This window comes from Tachypleus tridentatus, chromosome 2 (assembly GCF_004210375.1).
Source record: "Tachypleus tridentatus isolate NWPU-2018 chromosome 2, ASM421037v1, whole genome shotgun sequence".
Lineage (NCBI taxonomy): Eukaryota > Metazoa > Arthropoda > Merostomata > Xiphosura > Limulidae > Tachypleus > Tachypleus tridentatus.
Window position 1 is genome coordinate 121,133,141 of NC_134826.1, and position 22,448 is coordinate 121,155,588.

General features: G+C 31.6%; 1 protein-coding gene across 4 annotated transcripts in view; it reads left to right on the plus strand.

Annotated features, from left to right (window-relative positions):
- LOC143244973 (rab-like protein 6) overlaps positions 1-22,448 on the plus strand; it is a 49,926-nt gene that overhangs the window by 21,120 nt on the left and 6,358 nt on the right. For 2 of the 4 annotated variants that reach the window (XM_076490606.1, XM_076490605.1), the window contains exons 7-16: positions 1,762-1,867; positions 3,892-3,995; positions 7,230-7,363; positions 7,891-8,066; positions 8,487-8,565; positions 9,113-9,290; positions 15,105-15,316; positions 16,379-16,449; positions 18,477-18,642; positions 21,363-21,463. In XM_076490606.1, coding sequence (XP_076346721.1) covers positions 1,762-1,867; positions 3,892-3,995; positions 7,230-7,363; positions 7,891-8,066; positions 8,487-8,565; positions 9,113-9,290; positions 15,105-15,316; positions 16,379-16,449; positions 18,477-18,642; positions 21,363-21,463 — 1,327 coding nt within the window. The remainder of the gene's footprint in view (positions 1-1,761; positions 1,868-3,891; positions 3,996-7,229; positions 7,364-7,890; positions 8,067-8,486; positions 8,566-9,112; positions 9,291-15,104; positions 15,317-16,378; positions 16,450-18,476; positions 18,643-21,362; positions 21,464-22,448) is intronic. The other 2 variants (XM_076490609.1, XM_076490608.1) reach the window with 1 other exon arrangement.

Here is a 22,448-nt window from a genome sequence, read left to right on the forward strand (position 1 = left end):
ACATTGGATCTCTTATAATGGGCCAATACATAGCTCATTTATCTTATTGTGTGTCATGTGCCAGGTGCTTTCAGTCTGGTTGCAGATTATCTTTTGTGTCCCAATTGGACGTATATTACAGAATGGGGATTAGATTCTCTTGTTCTCACCTCACTTTCTCCCTTGCTTTTTGTCTTTGTTATCCAATTGAGGAGATTCTGCAATCTGGCATGTGGATCTTTGTTTACTTACCTTTCTCATTGTGGGATGGAGTTACAATTAGGATCACTTTCCTGCCCAATTCTCTCCTACTGGGATATGCTCCTTTCTTTTCTATCCTTATATCTTGCACATTCCACAGTTGGGTGAAGAGTATACCTGGCTAAGAAGTGGTACAGCTTCTCTTTTCTGATCTGAATTTCTTACTTCCAAGGGTATTCTTTGAATGCTTTTTGAAGGGTACTTTTGTTCTCTCACACCTGTACCCCCTCCTTCTCAGCATGGATTCTAGCTAATCTTTAAAGTTGAGGTAAGTACTGTAATGGAAGTTATAATTATCCTATACTGAAAATGTATTTCCAATAGTTAATTACCTCCACTCACACTTATCACTCTTCCTACCTACATTTCTTTGGTGTTGACATTTTGTACCAAGCTGCAAAGTGATAGTTCTGTAAAGGAGTGCAGAGGGAGCCACATGTGTCACATGAGCATGTCATACTTATTGGTGAGGAGGTGGTGCACAGTTATTTACGTGAGAAACATATTGGAATCTTGCAATTTCAACAGAGGAGGAAGAGCTTATGGCTTGTGACACGTGTACAAAAGTTTGTATATAGAGAGCAGCACTGCCCAAGAATAGTTAATCTTGTGAGAGTAGGTAAATACCAATTGGAAATACATTTTCAGCATATGGAAAATTATAACATTTTTTAAGATTGCAAGATCATTAGTTTTATTTTACACTTAAGAATAGAATAAAACTTGACAAATATCTTTGGTATTTCATTGCGTAGAGAACTAGCTCTGATGTAAAAAAAATGTCTTATTTTTTGGTATGTTATCTTGAATTTTTGCAATGAAAAGATCAAAAAACTTTTGTAGACCAAAAAATAAAATATTCTTTGAAACTGTCTTTCATGCATATATAGATTTTGACTGACTCTAAATATATGTGATATTTCACTGGAGCACCCCAGGGAATAACATAGGGGTTTTCTTGAGTGTACCTGACCTCTCTTTAACTTCATGTGAGATCCTATGTGCTTTTTTTGTTACTTCATGCTGGAAATGACAAGATGGCATTAAACAATATACACATTTCTTATATTCTATGTATTGTGTATCCTGTGAATATTGCCAAAACAAGACAGGCCCATTAAACACTCAATGGAAATAATGATATTACTTTTGGGAAATATTATTTGCAACATATACATTTATCAGTAACATTTTTGGATCTGATAAGATTCACAAGTTATGGTAGCCTTAATGTATGGGATATATGATAGTTTGTTACCAGTTTCCATCACTGACTACCTAAACACTTTCATCTTTTTTTTCCACCAGTTGTATATTCTCCTTGAGTTCAAAGGGTGTATAAGCAAGTGTGTATGTGTACAAAGACACACACACGCACACACCATTAAAGAAAATATTTGTTTCTATATCATGAGTAATATATGTAGACAATTTTCCTATTTGAAAACCATTACAATTTATTATTGAGGGTAATCAAACACATTTAGAAACATTATATTCATTTGTGAAGTTTCTTCTCAGGCCTCCTGGAAGTGCAGCAGTTCGTTATGCTGAATCATCAATGAGAAATGGATTTGGTCTGAAGTTTCTTCACAAATTTTGCAACCTTCCTTTCTTAGAACTTCAGGTTTGTAATTGCAATACTTATTATTATGTTATGCATCTTAAGTTTTGGACATCTTCATAATGTAATACGCAGTAATAAAGCTGAGACACATGCTGATAGTAAAATACTGGATGGAGTTTCACGTTAACAAGTTCTTCTTCTCTTTCAAGCTTCAAAGAATTACAAACAAGTTGAGGAAAATAGCTTTCCAGAACACCTTAATAATACACATTTCTTACAATAAGGAAAATCAGTACGTATTAAGTATTTGTATGATATCATAAAAACATGTTGGTTCAAGAAGTCTCAGTACTAAGTGATAAAAACCCTATAACCTGAGAGCTTCCAAACGGTAGACCTTTCTCAAATGTGTTTGGATTATAAGGTTTTTATTACTTTGTAGTAAGTGTTTGTATTTTTGTAATAATTGTCTTTCATATTCAGTACACCAACATAAAAGATCCTGCTTTCTTTCTATTCAGTCCCCCAGTGGTATAGCAGTATGTCTTTGGTCTCACCACTAAAAACAGGGTTTCAATGCCCATGGTGAGCAGAGCACAGATAGTCCATTGTGTAGCTGTGTGCATAATTCTAAACATACAAATAAACCTTTGTATTTAAGGTTGATTGTTTATAAGTTTAATAAAGGTCAGTTAGTTTCCTCTAATGTTATATATATAATCATTTATTTATCTGTTTCACCTTGGTTTTACTCATTATAATTTGTTGTTAAATGTTTTAGGGACAGTAACTTGTTTTCAACATAAATACTGCATGCTGTAACTAGTATTAACTATTTTGTATTTATTTTCATTATTAAGTTTTTAGAAGCTGTAGATTATGAAGGTATTGAAATGGATGTTCAGTCCTCTCAATGTTGTTGGGTTTACTGCACCATCGAGGGCAAAATTGCACCATTAATGATAAAAATTGCATTTGTTCTTCTGTGCATAATAAAACAACTTTGGAACCATTTTTTTATTTATATAATTATTATATACGAAAAAATGATTAAAAATCTCATTTTTTTTATTGGTTGATTTCAATTTGATTTTTAAAAATTTTGTCTCATAATAATAATAATAATAATAATAATGTGTGGCACTGGAGATAATTTGAAATAGCTTAGAACAAAATACAGCCAATTTGAACCTTGTACTTTCAACACAAATGTAGTTTTATTTATTTTAGCCAGTTACTGTTTTTTAGCCATAGTTTCCATGGGTCAATGTTACTGCTTATATGTTAGTTTTGAGAAGCAATAGGTTAATTATCTATACACATAATGAAACCTTTATTTGTTCTTTTCAATGGTATAAACTAGTACAGCTTTCAACTGATATAGTGTAGATATGTACAGAGATTTCATTAAAGTGATAAAAGTTTAGTCTTATATGTTACTCGTGGAAAAAAATATTTTGTGAAGAAGTTCTACCACAGTTGCAGCATGATGTTTTATTGAAACTTGCCAAAAGCTTTCTTTATATATTCATACTTCATTTAAATTATTATGCTGCAGTATGATATTAAATGTCTTTGTGTTAAAAAAAGAAAAAGAAAAAAAGGTGCTTAGTTATATCATTTTGCATTTCACAATATCAAGTTTATTTCTGCTGACAAGGATGCTGCCTGATATACCTTATTGATTGAATTAACTGTTTGAATGGACAAAAAAAACAACACATAAATGAATATAAAATAGATTTAAAACTTATGCAAAATATTCTATTAACAATTAAATAACAGTTGGCTTGCTTATAATTTTGGTATAGTAAAAAAAATTATGTTTAGAGTTCACTGTGATCTGCAAGCCATCTTTGCAAATCAAAACTTTGATGGAAATTAAAGTATTAAAGAAATGTTATTAGAAATTTTTTACAATAAAGTAAGAAGGCATAAAAAGGTTTTGAAATGTACAACAAAGTAAGCATTTTTTATTGGTTCTTAAAACATCAAAATGAAATCTTTATAATTTTTAAATGATTTTTTTTTTTTTATTAATTGAGGGATAAAATGGTGTCATCTAGTTCTTTTTTTTATCTCAGAGGGAGACACTAGTAAGACAACTAGAAGTAAATTCCAAGGAGATAGAAACTACTGTGGAAGAACTAGATGTTCTACAAGAGTCAGAGGAACAGAATTATGACTTGTGAGTATGGAGTTAAATAAGCTAAAGGTTTTGAGCTTACATTAGTAAGGTTATGTTTTTATACAGCCAGGAATTGCATTAGCTTATTTCTTGCAATTTTTAAGAGCATTATAGTTTCATCTAATATATAATGTATAAATTTCTAGAATTTTAAAAGGTTCTAGAAATTACTGTTCAAAATGTAGTACTTGTTTAAAATATTAATCTCATGTTAAGTGTAGAGCTCTATTTACACCAGGAAGTAAAATGATAATTGTTAAAGATGTATAATGTTAAAAATAATGAAGCATAATGCTCATTAGATTAGATTAAATCCCATCACCGAACAACCTCACCTTTTCAGCTGGAAGGGAGTTGGTAGGTGTTATTATGTGATGGTCATTCATGCTGTTCATTGGCAAAGATTAGTCAAAAACTGGGGTGGATGATGTTAGCTATCTGCATTCCCTCTGTTTCAACACTTCTCAAACTTGGAAATTAGATCTTAAGGGGGTCACAAGGGTTACAGGGGAGAGGGCACAGGACTATAAAAAGCATGGTGATAACAGATATATTAAAGTATGTACAGTAATTTGCTATCACTCAGGCCTGACATGGCCAGGTGGGTTAAGGCGTTTGACTCGTAATCCAAGGGTCGTGGGTTCAAATCCCGGTCGCAGCAAACATGCTTGCCCTTTCAGTCATGGAGATGTCATAATGTGACAGTCAATCCCACTATTCATTGGTAAAAGAGTAGCCCAAGAGTTGGTGGTGGGTGGTGATGACTAGCTACCTTCCCTCTAGTCTTACACTGCAAAATTAGGGACGGCTAGCACAGGTATCCCTCAAGTAGCTTTGCGAGCAATTCAAAAAATAATTAAAATAATGCTATCATTTTTGTATGTGTGTGTTGGAGAGGGGAGTCATCACAGCCTACAATGTTTTTAAAGAGGGTCTCAGCAAAGAAACGTTTGAGGAAATCTGATCTATCAATTCAAAATTAGAGATGACTCATAGATAGCCCTTGAGCAGCCTTACATGAAATTTGACAAAAGAAATTATTAGGGTTTTATCTGATAGACAAAACACACACATGAGTTTACAGTAAAATAATAATCACATTTCATTGATACTTTGTCTTGTATATACCACTGTAGAAAAAAAACTATTCTCTCGGAACCAAAACTAACCAGTCTGACTGGGTTATAGCACAGCAAGTTTTATACCTCATATTACAGAATTGTACAGATAATGCTCACTTCTGCCCTCTGTTGTATTTTATTAAGAAATTGTCTGTTTTTATTTATTCCAACACTTGGTGTAAAGAATTGGCCAAAAAAGGTATATAAGAAATTCTAGTAGTAATTAGTGGAATTAATTGTAGTACTTTTGTTCACATTTTTGTGTAACCCATGTTATTAGGAATCCTGTAGCTAACAAAGTCATTGACCCATGAAAATAGTGTTTAAAATCTTATTGGGTTAATTTTAGGATTAATTATAACATTATTTGTATTATACCTGTAATACTAGCATGGTAACTTGTTATGTTTGAAAATGCTTTTAATTTAATTTTTTGTTATATTTATTTAAAATATTTGTATGTTATGAACATTATTATTAAACTATGTTGGGTAGCTAGTGGTGAAAAGTGTTAAAAGCCATTATTAATTGTTTTGTAATGTAACATCATGCTTATTACTCTGATATGGGAAGTTTTATATAAAGGTTTTTCACTTCTTTCTCAAGGTTTGTGCCAATGAAACTTCTGTGAACTCTTTTGTTTTAATAGTGCTTCCACAGGCCAGGCACCCAGGATTTTACAGAACCTAATTTGTTAAGTCATACTGGACCATTTTATTTATTGGCTAATACTTTTATCCAAACCTGATTGGACAAAAAAGCAGGTGATTGCCACACCTTTTGTGAAAACAAGATCCACAGCTTGACACAAAATGGATATTGATGTACTACTGACATTAAGTGTACTGATCTTTTATTGATAAAGCAACATTAATGGAGGAAAGGAAGAAAATGACTTGTAAGTATTAAGTGTGTATGTGTGATACTTGTGGGAAATGCCTTCGATGACAGTGTGGATGCCACAGTTTAGACCCAGAGGTCGAAATGGCATGAAAAGCAGGTGAGAATCAGCTGCAAACAAATTAAAGGCAAGAAATCAAAAAGGAAGGATTGATTACACTATTACCTTGGAGAGTGATGAAGATTAAATGTCTTGCGATACTTTTGAGTATCCCTGGGATTTCGTGATACTGATGAAAGAATGCAAGGTACTCCAACAAGGCATGGGAATAATGTTTGTTCAACTTAGCAGCTCATTTGTATCAAATACATAGTGACATCAAACTTTCCAAATGAAGAAGCTCAGTGGAAGACATTAAGTTTCAGTGCTCTTGACAAGAACAATTGCTTGCATTTTGCATGACTCTATGTATTAAGGATTCTGTACACCATGTTACTCTCAAGAGATCCAGATTGTCTTATTAACGTGATTGGAAATGACATTTGTAAGAAATCTGATACAAATCTATTCTCATCTGCCAATGAGATACAAGTTCTGCCAGATAAATGTATTCAGAGAAAAACTATACATGCACTGCTATGTTAGTTGATGACATTTGAAGAAGTGAAACAGAGATTGAATATTGGAGAACAAGCTTTTGAAACAGCTAGATGGTGCTTTTATCAATTGAAGTGTGGGTTTTTGCTAGAATCTACATTATGGTCTATCTAGCATTACTGTGATGAAAGCAGTAGAGTACAATTGATCAAAGTGATTAAAATTATTCTACTGATGCCAAGGTGAAAGCTTTTGTATCTACTCCAAAAAAAAAAAAAAAAGAGTGGGAGCAAATAGCTAAGAGCACAACAAACTATACTTGATTTTAGCCAAGACCAAACAGGAAAGTCAACAACCCAACACCACATATACATCTAGGTTTACTACTGTGTGCTAAGGGAGTCAAAAACTTGTGGTAGCATCACTAAATCTGTGAAATGTTTTTTATACAACTGTGTGTGGAATTTTAGTTCAACCTAAAAATGCTAAAAATAGAGTTTTAGCTCATTTTAGAATTATGTTACATAATAAGGTCTGCCAATACAGCTTAAATCCTGAGTCTCTGCCCCGTGGAAGCAGTGTTGGGTATAAGCAGTGTATAAACATTTGGGTAAATTTTGAAAAATGAACAGTTTTTTTTTTTTTTTTTTAATCAGTGTTCTCTTTCCTTTATAGGTTTTTGGATGCCTTAATAAGCAAACGAAGACAAATGGCAGAATCCCAAGCCCCAAAACTATCAGAACTGTCATCACCCACCTCACCTTTCCAGGTTAATGGGTCTTTGTTTTCAGCTTCTTCCACATCAAATGGTAAGTTTTTGTTGGATATGTTAAGAGTAAGTATTTGTGTTCTCTGCAAATACTTCATTACATTAGAAGAATTTTTTTCTTTTCTGGTTTTGAAAAACATGGTTGGATAAGTGTGTTGTGGAATATTTTTGTACTTATAATTGGTATTTATCAACTGTTGATAATTCTTTTAGACTGAGAAATGAATCCATATACCAATATCATATCTCCATTTTAAGCTACTTATAAATGAATTTATTTAACAATAAAACATGGTGTAAACCTTGAAAAAAAGTTTAACATTTTGTAAAATATGTATTAAAAGTATTATTTTGTAATACTATTTTTGGTTCTGTGGTTTGTAGCTTTGTTCATTTTATTTAAGTTCATTTCTATTTTTATTAAGCTGGTTACAAATTACCATTTCATCATTTTTATTCATGAAAGACTTTTTCTGTTCAGTAATTAAAACTACTTTAAATTCCTAAAAAATGACCCTTTGGTGTGCTTTATTAACTTTATAGTAACTTATTTGGGGGTATTTTTAGTTTCAAACGTGTCAACAACTTCAATATCACAGTCACCTGCTAGCATGCAGACAAAAACCAGAAGTAGCTCCGTCCCGAATGCTTTGGGTCAGCCATCATCATCAGATGTGTCAAAATCACCCACGGTTCCCACCTGTCTAGGAAATGCAGCATCATCGATAGAAATTCCTGTAAATGTATTACATGTTTGTTTGTTTAGATATATATATATATATATATATGTAATGAATCAACTATAATAATGGTAATTTAAGTGCATATTACGTTTTTTGTTTCTAGAGGTGTATAGTGCATCTAATTTAATACTTTTAAACTTGTGCTCTTTGTTATTTTTCTGTGGAGTTCTGCTTCTGATGCTGATAAAATTGTAAGCTTGCAATACAGATGCAAAGGATATTAAGACATGTACAAGCAATTAATATTGTATTTGATACAAGCAAACAATTTGGTTTCTGAAATTGTTGTTTATTTGTACTTAATTGTTGTTGTTTTTTTATACCAGACAGTGAAGGGAAGCATTGAGAGCAAATTTTAAAAACTCTATAAATATAATCATCACTAAACAATCAAAAACATGTTGTTTTTTTCTTTCTAAGGAACAACCAAAACAAGGTAGTTTTATGTCACGGTTTTTCAACAAATCTTCAGCAAGTGCCAAAGATGAAAATAAACCAGGTACAACTTATACTTTTTAAATGACTTTTTGCTTCCATGTTTTAGATGATTTTATTTAGTTCTAGGCCCTCATTGTAGGGTTAATCTTAAGGTGTTTATTGTATTATAGTGAGTAATCTGTGTTCAATAAATTTTATTCTTTTTACGATGTTTTAGTGGCAATATGCACATTGCAAGGAACCCTTTTTTTCATAACAAATATTCTATGCACTAAAGAAAGTGTTTACTGTATGTTTCAGGTGGAATGATTTTTTTTTTTTTCTTATGGTGTTTCTTCATATTAATATGGTAACAGTTAATATATTCAATAAATTTGCTTTTGACTCTTGTTATGCCCTCTGACTTTTTTCATTTAAACTTTTCATTGCAATTCAGTTTAAGTGTGTGGTTTGTAAATGTCTAAAATTAACTTGTTCTGGGATGGTTATGTTAAAGGATATTCTGATGAAAAATTCTTTATTTTTAATTGATATAAACATTTCAGGAGCTGAGTTTTATAATAAAAGAAGTATTTATAAATGATAAAAATTATAATTTTAAATTGTAGCTCCATCACCAGAGCCCCTTACAGTTGTTACAGCTTCTGGGAAACGTTTTGAAAAAGTAGAGGATTTTGTTCCTGAGAGCCATGTGGATCAGTCCTTTAAATCCTTTTTAGAAGATGCAAATCAATCCACCTCTGAAGTAGATTACTGTGCAACAGCTGTTCAGGAACACAGTGACAGGTAGGTTTTCTTGCCTTATAAGCCAACTTATTCCTGTTACAAGCATTTAGGTCTTTTTTGTTTTACTACTATGAGTGCAGTGGATTATTTTTGCTATTGACCATCTTTAAAAGTTAAGCCTACTTCTTTTTATACTACTGTTATTATGATATTAAATAATTCTTATTTAACTAAATAATAGACAAAAGAAAAGAAAATAATTACACACACAAAACAAACAATATTCTATAATTATCATAATTTTCCTGGCTTTCTAATTATGAGATAAGAAAATATAAAATAATGGCAAAGTGTGTTGATGTGAATTATGGGAGTGAAATTTTGAACTAGATGCAAAATAGACAATTCTCTGTATTTAAAACTGTATAATGTAATATGTCATGATAGATTAAAAGTTTACCTTTCTGTTGGCTATTAATAATAAAGTATAAAACATAGAGAACTATTTACAATTTGTCAAAAAGAGAATGGGTGTGATATTCTAGTATAAGGTTCTGTAAACAAATGAAATTGAAAATTATAAAATGTACACTTTGCATTAATGATATTTATGTTATAATGAGTAATTTACATTAAGTTTTGTTCTTTTCAGAGGGATGGTTAAATAAATTAGAGCAGGAAGACTTTGAGAACAAATGTCACAATTCTCGTACAAGGGGATTTTAAAAACATTTCCTCATAATATTAATATCTTGTGTTAACTGTGTATTGATAACAACTTTTATTCATATATAATGATAATAAAGTAGTATAATTAAATCTTGAATCTAACTCTCCAAAAGTCCCGATATGCACATTGACTTTCTTGTAGTGAAGGGTTTAAGAACACTGAAAGGTAGATTTCTTTTCTTGTACCATTACAAGCCAGTATGTGATAATGTTAAAGGTATTTGTCTCTGTTATTTATAAACAGTGATAAGTACGTTTCTCACTGTATTAAAGCCAATGTAATCATCACTTATACAATTGTTTCCTATGTCCCATATGAAACACAAGTTGGTTAATCTGTGATGTGGGTTTAGAGACTTTCTTGCTGTGAAACAGTTGTTAACTCTCTCACAACAGGCTCAGTTCCTTGTTATAGTTTTCACACTATAACTTGTAATACCATTTGCATATCTTTGTGAAATTTTGCAGATTATCAGTAAACGTTACCAGCCCTTGTCATACAAAGTATCAGTTTATTGTTTTGAGATTTCTTAGTAATTCTTTTCTTGTGCATTTTTTTAATGTTGAGTAACTATCCAACATGCGAAGTAGTTATGATTTTAAGACTGAAAATGATTTATGCATCAGAAAATTGTCAAGTTTCACATACAGAATCCTTATAAGCTCCCAATAACCTATCAGATAATTATCAGGTGTTTTTTTTTTTTTTAGAAAAAAATTATATTTCACAATGGTATTACCTCCTTTCTGTTATAGCTATCTTAACCCCTTTATATATTAGTAGGTCCTTTGAACAGTGCACCAGTTTTTTATACCCCTGTGTTATTTGCATAATTGCAACAAAATGTGCTGATTACCTGACCACCCTCCACCAATCCCAATGCACCCTCTATACTAGTATAGGTAGATCCCTCTTCCATTGCAGTATAATTCTCATTTTTATTGTTTAGGTGTGTTTTCAGTTCTTGAAGCAAATATTGCTATGTTTTTGTGAAGTTTCTTGCTATGTTTTACTTTTCATTGGAATTATTTGTTTGTTTAGTAGTTCCTCTACTATTATTATTTATTTTTTTTTGCAACAGTTCACATGAACTTATGAAGTTGGATTTTCATATGGCAGATGAAGAAGGTCCCACCAAGATTGACAAAACTAGTCCCAAGTCCTAAATTTAAGATGAAAGCCATTAGCCATTCTCAGATTTCTGAAATATTAATAAAATGTTTACATTCACTAACATTTTATGCTTTACAAATTACTTGTTTACTTATGCTTTCTTGTCAGTAGTTCATTTTTATAATTAATAGAAAGGCTTTCTTTGTGTAGTACTTGATTATCATGTCTTAATATTAATTTATTTTAATAAAAGATGCCATTTCAAAAGCAGATTTTATTGAGTGGAAAATGAATTCAGTGCTCCTTGAAGTAAGGAAATTGTCTAAACATTTATAGACAAATTAAAAAGCCCATTTAAATTTAGTAGTTTTGGGGCATTCTATTTTATTGCTTGAATTATTGTTTGTGTTTTAAAGTGTGTATTTGAAGCTACATGAATTATTGTTTGGACAAAAAAGTTGGTGAGAAAAAATTTAGGATTAATGGAGATTGACCTCTTCCAGTGGACACTGCAGGACCACTGGATTCTTTCTTGGGAACAACTGTCATGGTTACTGGACCATGCCAATACTACCTTTGCCACCTTACCACCCCCACACTGTACCTCCACTTTTTTGCCAGTGCCTCCCTGTCAGGTTGGTGCTCTTCTCTGAATGGTCACGTGGCTTCTGGTGTTTCAATGCAGGACAAACATATGCTCCATATCAACATTCTTTAACTTCTTGCTGTCTGTCATACATATTTCTATTTCATACCCTTACTGATAGATCACTTGGTTATCATCCACTCTAACAATTCCAAGGTTGTTTCCTACATCAACCATCAACTGGGGACCCATTCCAGGGGCTTTGCCTTTGGTTGTTGGACCTTCTCTTCTTATTAATTCATGTTGGGTTTGTCTTGTTGCCTGCCATTCTGTGAGCAATATACCTTGGCAGATTCTTTTTCTCTGTTGGAACATATTATTTATTCAACCATATTGCTCTTTAAACCTTCTGATCTTTCATTGTGTTTCCTTTCAGTTTGGCATACCTCTCATAGATGCTTTTACCATTCTTCCCAACTCAGCTTCCTCTATTCTGGTCCCCTGTCCCTTTGACTTTAGCTCTAGATGCATTCAGTCATGTTTAGTCTTACCATTTTCTAAATGCCTGTCCTCATTTCTTGAGTCCTTCCTTGCCTTGATACACAACACTTCTTATTGAGTCCTACTGGTGACATCTCTTTGGGCAGCTTAGCCTTAGCTCTCTCTGCTTCTTCATTTAGCATCCAGACTCACCTTCCTCCACCCAATGCCTTTTATATATTGCTTCATCTTAATTCATTCCAGCTATTATATTTGTCAATCATTGAAAGTGACAGTGCTTTTATTGTTGATCCATTTGCCATTCTTTCCTCCTGACTATCATACTGTGAACTATCTTTCTGCCTTTTTTATCTGAGTGTTTCACCATGGTTTTTTTGGTATATACTATTGATGGTTATCAGATGGCCTTGTCTACTATATTTTGCCTTTTCTGGTACCTTGTCATCCATCCCACTTTTACTTCCCACCATCACCACTTCTTGAATGAGATCCTTTAGGCAGGAAAGTGGATGACTCCTCATATATTCATCACTTATTATCTTCATCAACTGACTTTTTTACCTTCTGCAAGATTCTGACGTCCACTAATTGCCATTCTTCAATCATTCCACCATCTTTGAAATAGGTAAGAAACAGACAAAATATAATTTATTTTCTTTCTGTTGATCAGAATCTCTCTAGGTGGCTGGTGTTTCCTCCCAAAGTGTGCTTAAAGGATAAAGGACTGTTCAACCCATCTTCCCTGCCTCTACCAGTACCCACTTTGAAATGGGGTGTTCAGGTCTACTTCAGGTATTCTCAAGTTTACTTAGTTGTCTGATCCAGATTGTACCAATTTCATGGATTACCATGGAAAAGTCATCACAGAAGTGACTGTCTGCTTCTTTAGGTCGAACTTGCTTGTTTTCAATAATAGGTTTTATAGTCACTCGTTGCACTGTCTTCTGTAAAAGAACTTTCTAGCTGGTGGTCTGATGGGGATTTAGGCACTTCTCTGAGTCTTCTCAGTGCAAATTCTCCTCCGTTTTTCTTCAAGTGTAGTATGGAATATCATTGTCACTTACCATTTGCTACCTCCTGAAATGGTGGACCATGGAGAATCTTCATTGGTTAGGCTTAGCACAATATAATGACAAGTAGAGTGGTGTTTTGATACTTAGTGTAGTGTGGGTCACTCCTCAAGCAGCTACTGTGTGTCCTTCTACTGCAGCCAGAATCTGTCCAGTAGAACCAAGATGAACACACATCATATGTTCAGATTGTGCTTGAACCACACTATAGATTGGTTATTGACTATTTGTGTGTGAATGCTCTGTTCATCATGATCACATCCCACTGATCCTTGCAACACTTTAGACTGTTTCATCTTTCCCTCACTTTCATCTTGGTTGAGATATAAAGTCTTCCATGGATGTGCCTCTGCCACTGGGTGTCACACTCCATGGACTTCTTTTTGGGTGCTTTCTGAAGAGAGCTCATCTGGCTACATTTTGTTTTATGTCACTTCAGCATGGGATTGTAGTATTTTTGTGTGTGGAGGAGAGTTTTCATCTTGGAAGTTAATATTTTCATAATCTGAAAATGTATTTCTGAGAGATATCTTTTTTACAGATTCCCATCTGACTTCCATCACTTCCAGTATATTTTTTGTTTCCTTGGCTCCTTTAAAAATGAAATTGTCAAGGTGGCAGATGTGTAAGGGGAGTTATTGTGCATGTTGTCCTCCTGTTGGTGGAGGGCTGTTGTATTATGATAATGTCATCAGGCACCAGTGTAGTTTATGTTAAACATGTGAATTTAGATGGGAGTTAGCTCAAGACTAGTGTCATAAAAAGTTCACATGAAGGAAATAGTAGTTCTGTGTGAAGAGGATATCTATTGGAAATACAATTTCAGATTAGGAAAATGTAACCTTTTGTATTCATATTTTTCATTTATTTAGTTTAATATATAAACATTCAAAATTTAAGTTAAATAAAAACTTATATATAGTTAGATGTTGCATGATGTAATCTGAAATAATGTTTATCCTAAAATTCTCCACATTCCTGCTGAATAAATTATTGCTGTTTATAGCAGTCAGACATGGCTCAATAATAATAAAATGATAAAATTTAATTAAAACAGATGTAAACTGTTTAGAACAATCTGCTGATGTTGTAGAAATAAAAATGGAGGTAGGGCAGGTTTATTTTCTATTTTTTGTGATGGTTAAATAGTCTGTCTAATGAACATGAGAGTCTGCATAGTTAGTGTAGAGAAAGTAACTGATAGACATAAAATTTTACCACAAAAACTTAATATTTTTTGGAGGTACTAGAGGTTATGTAAATAAAATAGTGAAACTTAAGATGAAAAAAAAAATTTATATTCTTAACATGAAAATCACCTTACACTCAGACAGACTAAAATAAATTCATAGACAAGTCTGTAGTTGAAATACTTTATTAAAGATCTACTTTTCTGTGCTTTTCTAATGTTTTCTGAAAGCTTATCAAATTTCTTTAAAGATACATTTAGTAAATTTGAAATTATAAAATCTGCAGTTGGTATCAAATTTTTCAATACAGACTGTTTAATGGAATGACCTAATTTTTAAGACATTATAATCATAACATGAACGTTTAAGCCCCTTGCAGGTAAAAACAAAAAGCTAGAGCAGAATTTGTGATGCAAGATCCAATTTTGGAAAAGTAATTTTCTTATCCTATTCTCCATATACATTATTCTGGCACTTTCTTTCTCTCTTTCTCATTACATTTTTCTGTATGTGGTATTTTGAGTTATCTTACTTGCCATATTTTGCCATGAAGCCTTTAGACATGGTAACTTTTCTGTTAGTTTTTTAATGTTTTATTAACTCAACTTTCACATGTTATTTGTTTCACATTAGGTTGAACAGGAACAAAATGAAATTATCATATTGAACTTTTTTAATTGATAGTGACAGTGAGGATGATGGGGGAGATAATCCAATGGTGGCAGGATTTCAGGATGAATTGGATCCTGAAGACATTATAGTTCATCCCATCAGTGAGGTGATCCATGAAGAAAATGATGAGGAAGATGAAGAGCCAGCTCATAAAAACGTTAAGAATGGGGAAAAAGAACACGACTGCTATATAATTACTAGAACACAAGAAACCGTATCAGAAGGTGAGGAAGAAAGATATTAGATTTAATATTTTATGAAGTTTAGTTTATATTGTAAACCAGGATCCTCTTGTGAAAGTTTTTTCTTGTGTGGAGTTAATGTAAGATTCCAAGGTACATATATACGATATATAGATTGATGGTTAAGTTAGCAAACACTTGTGTGATTACATAATTCCATTTTCAAGTTATTGCTATAACATAAACTGGAGGCTTAGGAAGAAAACTAGGAAAAAAAACTTTGCATATCATATATTTTATATTAGAAATTGCGAACTTTAAAGGAATCCTATGAGTAAAGTGAAATGGGAACTAGCTACAAGTATAGTTTCAGTTTCAGTCAGTGCAGTTTCAATGAACATATAAATGTCTATGTAATTAGTAGTTACAAAATTTTTTCAGTTTTTAAGCACAAACTATTTTTTTTTTTGGTCAGATGTGCATTTCTTATTAATCATTGTGGATATTAAACTTTCGTTTTCATTACTGATATCCTTAAAATTTTGTCCAATTCTGGGAATAAAAATTAAAATGTTATTAAATTTTGCCTACTTTGTCATATCTCAACCTGAATTTCTTAAAATTAATATCCATGATAAAGCATACAATAAAGTCTGAACTTTAGTTTTCACATTTGTTTTGTTTTTTTTCTTATATTTTTGAATCAGTTATCAGTAGAACCAAACTCTAATTAATTGCAAATAGTCTTTCTTGGTCATGAAATGCTTGTTTTTTACATGTTTTAAACATGAATTGGCATGACAGTACTGAATGTCATAATCTATATTATGATTTGTTCATATTGTCAATTCCTGAAGTATATACCTCATTGTTTTTGTTTTGTCATAACAGAGTGAGATAATTAGGTTTTGTATTCTATTACTATTGGCAAAGCGTACCACTCTTGAATTATGGTTTTGAATATGAGACTTTGATTGTACATTGACATGTATTTTGACTGGGGTTATATGAAAGAATTATTTGGTATTTATGTGAAGGAAGCTTCTGAGGTTTATTTTGAAATTACCAGCTAATTTCATGCATTTTAATAACTTGTATGTATAGACGAACCTGATCTGAGTCCAGCATTGATACCATCTCAACTAAATACAACATCACCTCATCCAAAGAAAGAGGTAAGGACCCCCCTATTTTGTTAAATAACTGAAGCTGATTTGTAAGTGTAATTTTAGTTTTACTATAAAGGACTAAGAGCAACCTCTTTCTAAAATTGATTGATTGATGTAATCAAATAGTAGTGTAAATATAGGGTTTCATAATAACTACATATGATTTTCATGAAATTTTGAATTCACTTCTTTCTCTTTTCCTTCAGAGGGTTTAGTACATAATTTTAAAATAATTTTAAATTTTCAAATCATCAAGTCATATGATAGTCACATCTGGTAGACAGTTACAGTTGCAGAATGCACATTTTAATATTGTGTAGCATTTCATAAGTTGTTTAATGCCACCAAAAGTTTATTACTTTTGGAAAGGGTATGTAACATTTTAATATGTAGCATTTCATAAGTTGTTTAATGCCACCAAAAGTTTATTACTTTTGGAAAGGGTATGTAACAACCTCATTTGATGCAAAATATTCATGCACTGGGATTGAAAGGATGTGTTCAGATATGGGATTTATAATTTCCAAGATGGAGATATTCTTTGTTCTTCATGGTATTGAAAGACAAAAACAGATGGGTAAGCAGAAAGAGATTTGTACCCCTGCAATGGTAAGCAAATTGGCAGTATGTGATGTCTTTCATTAAAGCATAAAACATATCTTGACAAATTATATCAGTTAATCTATGAAAAAAAATCAATTTTTAAGAGATGCCATGAAAAAACTTTTAAAGGGATTAATGAAAATCGCTGGGTACTGCACCAGGTGTAAGTTCAGGATCAGAAGAATAGATACAAAGATTAAATTAAGCTCTATATACAACTAGACTAATCAATACCTTTTGTATCACACAGAAATAAATTGCTTTTTATGAAAATGAGGCCAAAAGGGTAGAAGTGCTCAAGCATCTAGACAGTGAAACGGATATTTGTGCTATTACGTTATAAAGACGCTCTTGTATGCTAAATGGATTATGAAAGCCATTCAGAGACGAGTGGTGTGCTTTGGCCGTGACAACATTAAGACAAAGCCTCTTGCAATGCAACTGTACTGCAGTGTTATTATCAAGATGCAGAGTCATCTGATAGAGTCTGACATGAATTGTAACAGTATGATTAGGCTCCAGAATTATTTCAGTATTATGCAGTTATTTGTCTGTAACAGAACAAACACACTATATTGTTATTTTATTTTCTCTTTCTTCATATATGTGGAGAGAAACTTGATTCTTAACAGTTTATAAATAAAAGAATGGTTGAGTTTCAGCTGTCATGTATAGGGTTGTAACCATGTGCTATTTAACAAAAATTGAACTAAGGTTTTTTTTAACTTGCAGGTAGTTAGAAAACTATAAGAACTATAGTTTCTTTTTATATTTTTGAAATATTTTTTTAAATAATTACAATTACAATTGTGGGGTACAATCAGATTAATAAAAAAGACAGTATTTATATATTGTGATGTATTTACAGTAAGGTTAAAGAGTGTGTAAATATCACTGAAGCTACAAATAATTTAGTACATAAATTAAAACTGAAAAGCTACTATTATAATATTTTAAATGAGGCTACAAGTAAAACAGTGAAAATTTAATCATGTGTAGTCATGAAGTTCACTTTGAAAGAGTTTATTTGAGGTGGTACAATGTGTTTTGCATGAGGAGTAGGTGATACTTATAAAATAATCTTTAAAAGATAGTTAAAAGTTCCTTTTTGGAAAGGTTAAATAAAAAGTACAAGTAATTTAGGATGATATATATGTTATTTTGTCCTTGAAGCAGTATCTTACTGACAGTGTTTTGTAATCTGTAAGAATGTGTTCTGTAGAAGAATTTATTTAGTGTTTTTAAGTGTTAATTTGTTTCTGTATAAGAAAACTTTTCCCCAAAGCTTGTATCACAGTTACCTAACTTATGAAACTATCAAATTGTTGATCTAAATAACTAATATATGTATCTTCCAAATTGTTTTTGTACTTTGTGTCAGAAACGCGTATTAATTACAATAGCTATTCTTCTTCACTGACTGCTGACAGGATAATGTAGGTGAGCTCAATGGAATTCAGTCTCCCTCCAGTGACGATCTTTCCCCTTCTCATCAGCCAAAAGTTACTCAGGTTGTTGGGCTAGAGAATGAAGACTTGAGTATTTTTGAAAAAAGATATGGAATTTCTTATGCAGTTCCAAGTAACCCTTCAAGTAGTAAGTATTGAGTGAGCATTGTCAGAAATTTCATATTGCAATATTTATGACCATACTGCAATGCACATTGCAAAATATCATACAGAAATCTTTGCTTACAAAGATAATTTTTTCTACTCGTTTACTTATCTAGGCCTCATTTAGAGTAAGTTGTAATATTATGTACCACAGGTAGATAATATGAGGTATGTCATTAATCTGTGTACAGCTTGATACAGTCAGAAACTGACATAAAAAGGTGATTATAAAAATCTCCAAACTCCTCTTATAATATATTAGTGTTAAGGTATCGATGGTTGTAGTGTAAGTTTTATTTGACAGTAGTATTTTGATAGTTTGATCACAATGGTATGTTAGGGAGATTGAAGTCACTTTTATTGTCAGCTTGTCTGAATATTGTTTGGGAAACTTAAATTATAAACTAATATAGGGGTTAACTAAAACTTCCATATCATAAATACACCACAAACAATTGTTACAAGTTTGTCTAAATATGATTCATATTTCTTTGTTTAATCAATAATATTTATAACTACATTTTTTGTGATTTAAAGCTTTAAACATAACTTTTTTGTGGCATAAATATGTCAATGTAAACATATTAAAGGTTTGAGAGACAGCTTGTAATTGGTTCTTAGATTGGTAACAAAATACATAGCTAGACATTTACAATACTTATTTCAACAAATGTTTGTTAAATGTATATATTATTGCCTTTTCTATGGTGAATGTTCTTTGATAAGTGTATGGTCAGGACAGCATGATAAGATAATTGATAGGATTTCTATCAAAATATAGAAAGGCAAGGAATTAGAAAATCATTGGTTGAAATCTTATAGAAAAAATAGTAATCAATCTATGATGACAAACGTTTAGCAGCAAGTCACACACTTAATCCTGTGCAAATAAGTTATGTTATTGATGGTGGACATTTATAGTCTTAATTATAATGTTTTTTTATTGTTCATGAACTTTACACTAGAAATTATAAGAAAAAAGAGGAAATAATAGAATAAATTGGGAATTATTTTTGAATTTGTATCTGTTGAAAATACAGGAACAATTCAAAGTTTAAGTGGAAAACCAGTGTAGAGGAAATGTACTCTATGCATATTGCTGGGGTGTGAGCCACAATATACCAGTAAAATAGTGATTCTTTCTGTATTGTAAAGTAACACAAGAATAAGATGCATTATTTCAAATGTTTTCACTTTTATAAAACTAATATGTAGGGGAAATGTTTTGTAATAATTAGTGGCTGATGTTTTACCATATGAACATGTATTAGTTGAGGCTAACTGAATTGTATATTGAGAGCAATCTGTCTTCCAGTTTTCCATACACACACAACAGCTGAGGGTTCAACAGACGTGGTATACTATATAAATACTTGTTTTAACAATGGAATTAACCATTAGTTTTATTTCCAGACACATCTGAAGTATAATAAGAACTTTTTCTTTGTGGAACAAAATCAGACTGAGAATTATAAAACTGAGTGTATTCAGATTGCATGTGACCATATCAAGTTTTGTTTAACTGACAATGCTGCTGTTTTTTAGGCCTTATCATTTTAAGTAAGTGCATCAATGGGCAAAGAAGAGATGCATGTTTGCATATATAAATTGCATATAATATGTTTTTAATTTATTAACCATAATATGTAAAACATTGTGATCAACAGTAAAAGAACATAACTTGCTCATAATTTTGCTATGATTAAAAAAAAAAAAATTATATCCCAGTGATTGTAAGGATAGGGAAGTTCCATGCAGTGTCTTTTTCAAAACCAATCTTTACAATTCTATAAAATAAAAACTTTACTGGAAAGCTTTACAAGAATGTAGGAAGACATGAAAATCAATAAATTGTGTTGAAACCTACAACAACAAAGTGAGCATATTTTGTTTCTCAAAAAAAAAAAAGGAATACTTTTCAGAAAGAAATATTTAGAATTTCCAAAGTTAAGAATTAATAGAAATATTACATATAGAAATTAGAATATTTTATAGAAGTTACATATTTTTTTTAGTGGCCTGGCATGGTCACATGAGTTAAGGCATTTGACTCATAATCCGAGGGTTGTAGGTTTGAATCCCCATCACACCAAACATGCTCGCTTTTTCAGCCATGGGGGCATTATAATGTGACAGTCAATCCCACCATTCGTTGGTAAAAGAGTAGCCCAAGAGTTGGTGATGGATGGTGATGACTAGTTGCCCTCCCTCTAGTCTTATACTGCTAAATTAGGGATGGCTAGTGCAGATAGCCCTTGAGTAGCTTTGTGGGAAATTCAAAAACAAACAAACTATATGTTATTTTTAGGAAGACTATCATAAGTTGCAATAATGATATGAATTTTTTTTCAGTGTAGTAAAAAAAAGTCCTTATGCTTGGTGAAGTAAATTATTTCATGTAGGTTTTAAGAGTTTATATTTATATAAAAATGTATAATAATAGCTTTCATTCTTTTCCTAAATTTTAACAGCAGCATAAACAGATCAGATACATTTCCATAAATTGTTTCTACTTTATGTATTTGCTTTTTTTCATTGAATAGGTATTTGTTTTACATTCATTACATATTATATATATAATGTTTATTATTATATTTTTTCACTTGTATTTCTTTGCTGCGAGCATGTTTTAGACAGTTGTAAGTGTTGCAATCGTAACCTTAAACACTAATGTTAAACTAATACCAATTTCTTTTTTACCAGTTCCAAATAGGTCTTCCCCTAGTGCAACTCCTGAGGGTTCTGAAGTAGTTAGTGAGGACTCAAATTCAACGAAACCTAAAAAACATAAAAATAAAAGTAGAGTGAGTAATTTACTGTATTATAGTTTGTTCTGTTTGTTTGCTTAACTAATTAACAGAAGATTGTTTTGAAAAAAAGAGTTGTTGTATAGATTATCAAATTATTTTTTTATTTTATAACCAGAGGAGAGAAAAAAGTTTCTAATTTCCTTATCTAAAAGCTCTTTTTCTTTCTCAACTTGTTGATAAATGTTGTTTGGTTAAAGTTAGAGTATTACAACATACTGATCTTACTCATTAATGGGGATTTATTTTTTACTGACTGCTGTTAACAAAAAATAAACTGAGGAAAGTAAACACGTGATATGAAAATTGGGAAGCAGAACACTTTAAGATTAGGTTAATTCTACCGTGGTGAGTGGCAATGACAAAATAGAAGTCCTTGCTTTAATTTTAAAAATAGTTACTTATTTACTTCAAGTTTAGTGGAGGAAGTCTTTCTTTGAAGAAATAATTTTTCTCTTCTTCACAAGGAATTTTTAAATGACATGGAGGGAATCACTTGTCCAAATATTCCCTTTAGGTATCAAAAGAAAATTTGACCTCTCTCTCTTCAATATGAGAAACTTTTTATTTGAAGAGAGTACAATATTTTGTCTATTGGACTTAAATTTCCTCAACTGCTTTCAGTTCTAGACAAATTTCCTTATGGCCAACATATTGGGATGTGTCCTCCTTTATCATACATGACTGTAACAGTTACTGTTGATTTTTAATATTGCTTTCATAGATGTAAATTGGCTCTTTTCTTGAGTAATTGATTAGTCTAATTTTCATTTTAAGTGTTCAGGTATTATTTCAAAGACATTATTTTTCAGTAATAAGAAAGATTGATGGCTCACCCTTAGCAGTGCAGTTCTTATCCTTGCATGTTTAAACACTCCGTACCTAAGCAAACATATGTTGTTAAATAGTAATTACTTGTTATTGAAATGTAGACAGGTTTCATCATTTCTACTTTTCATGAAGTAAAATGAATTGTATTGTT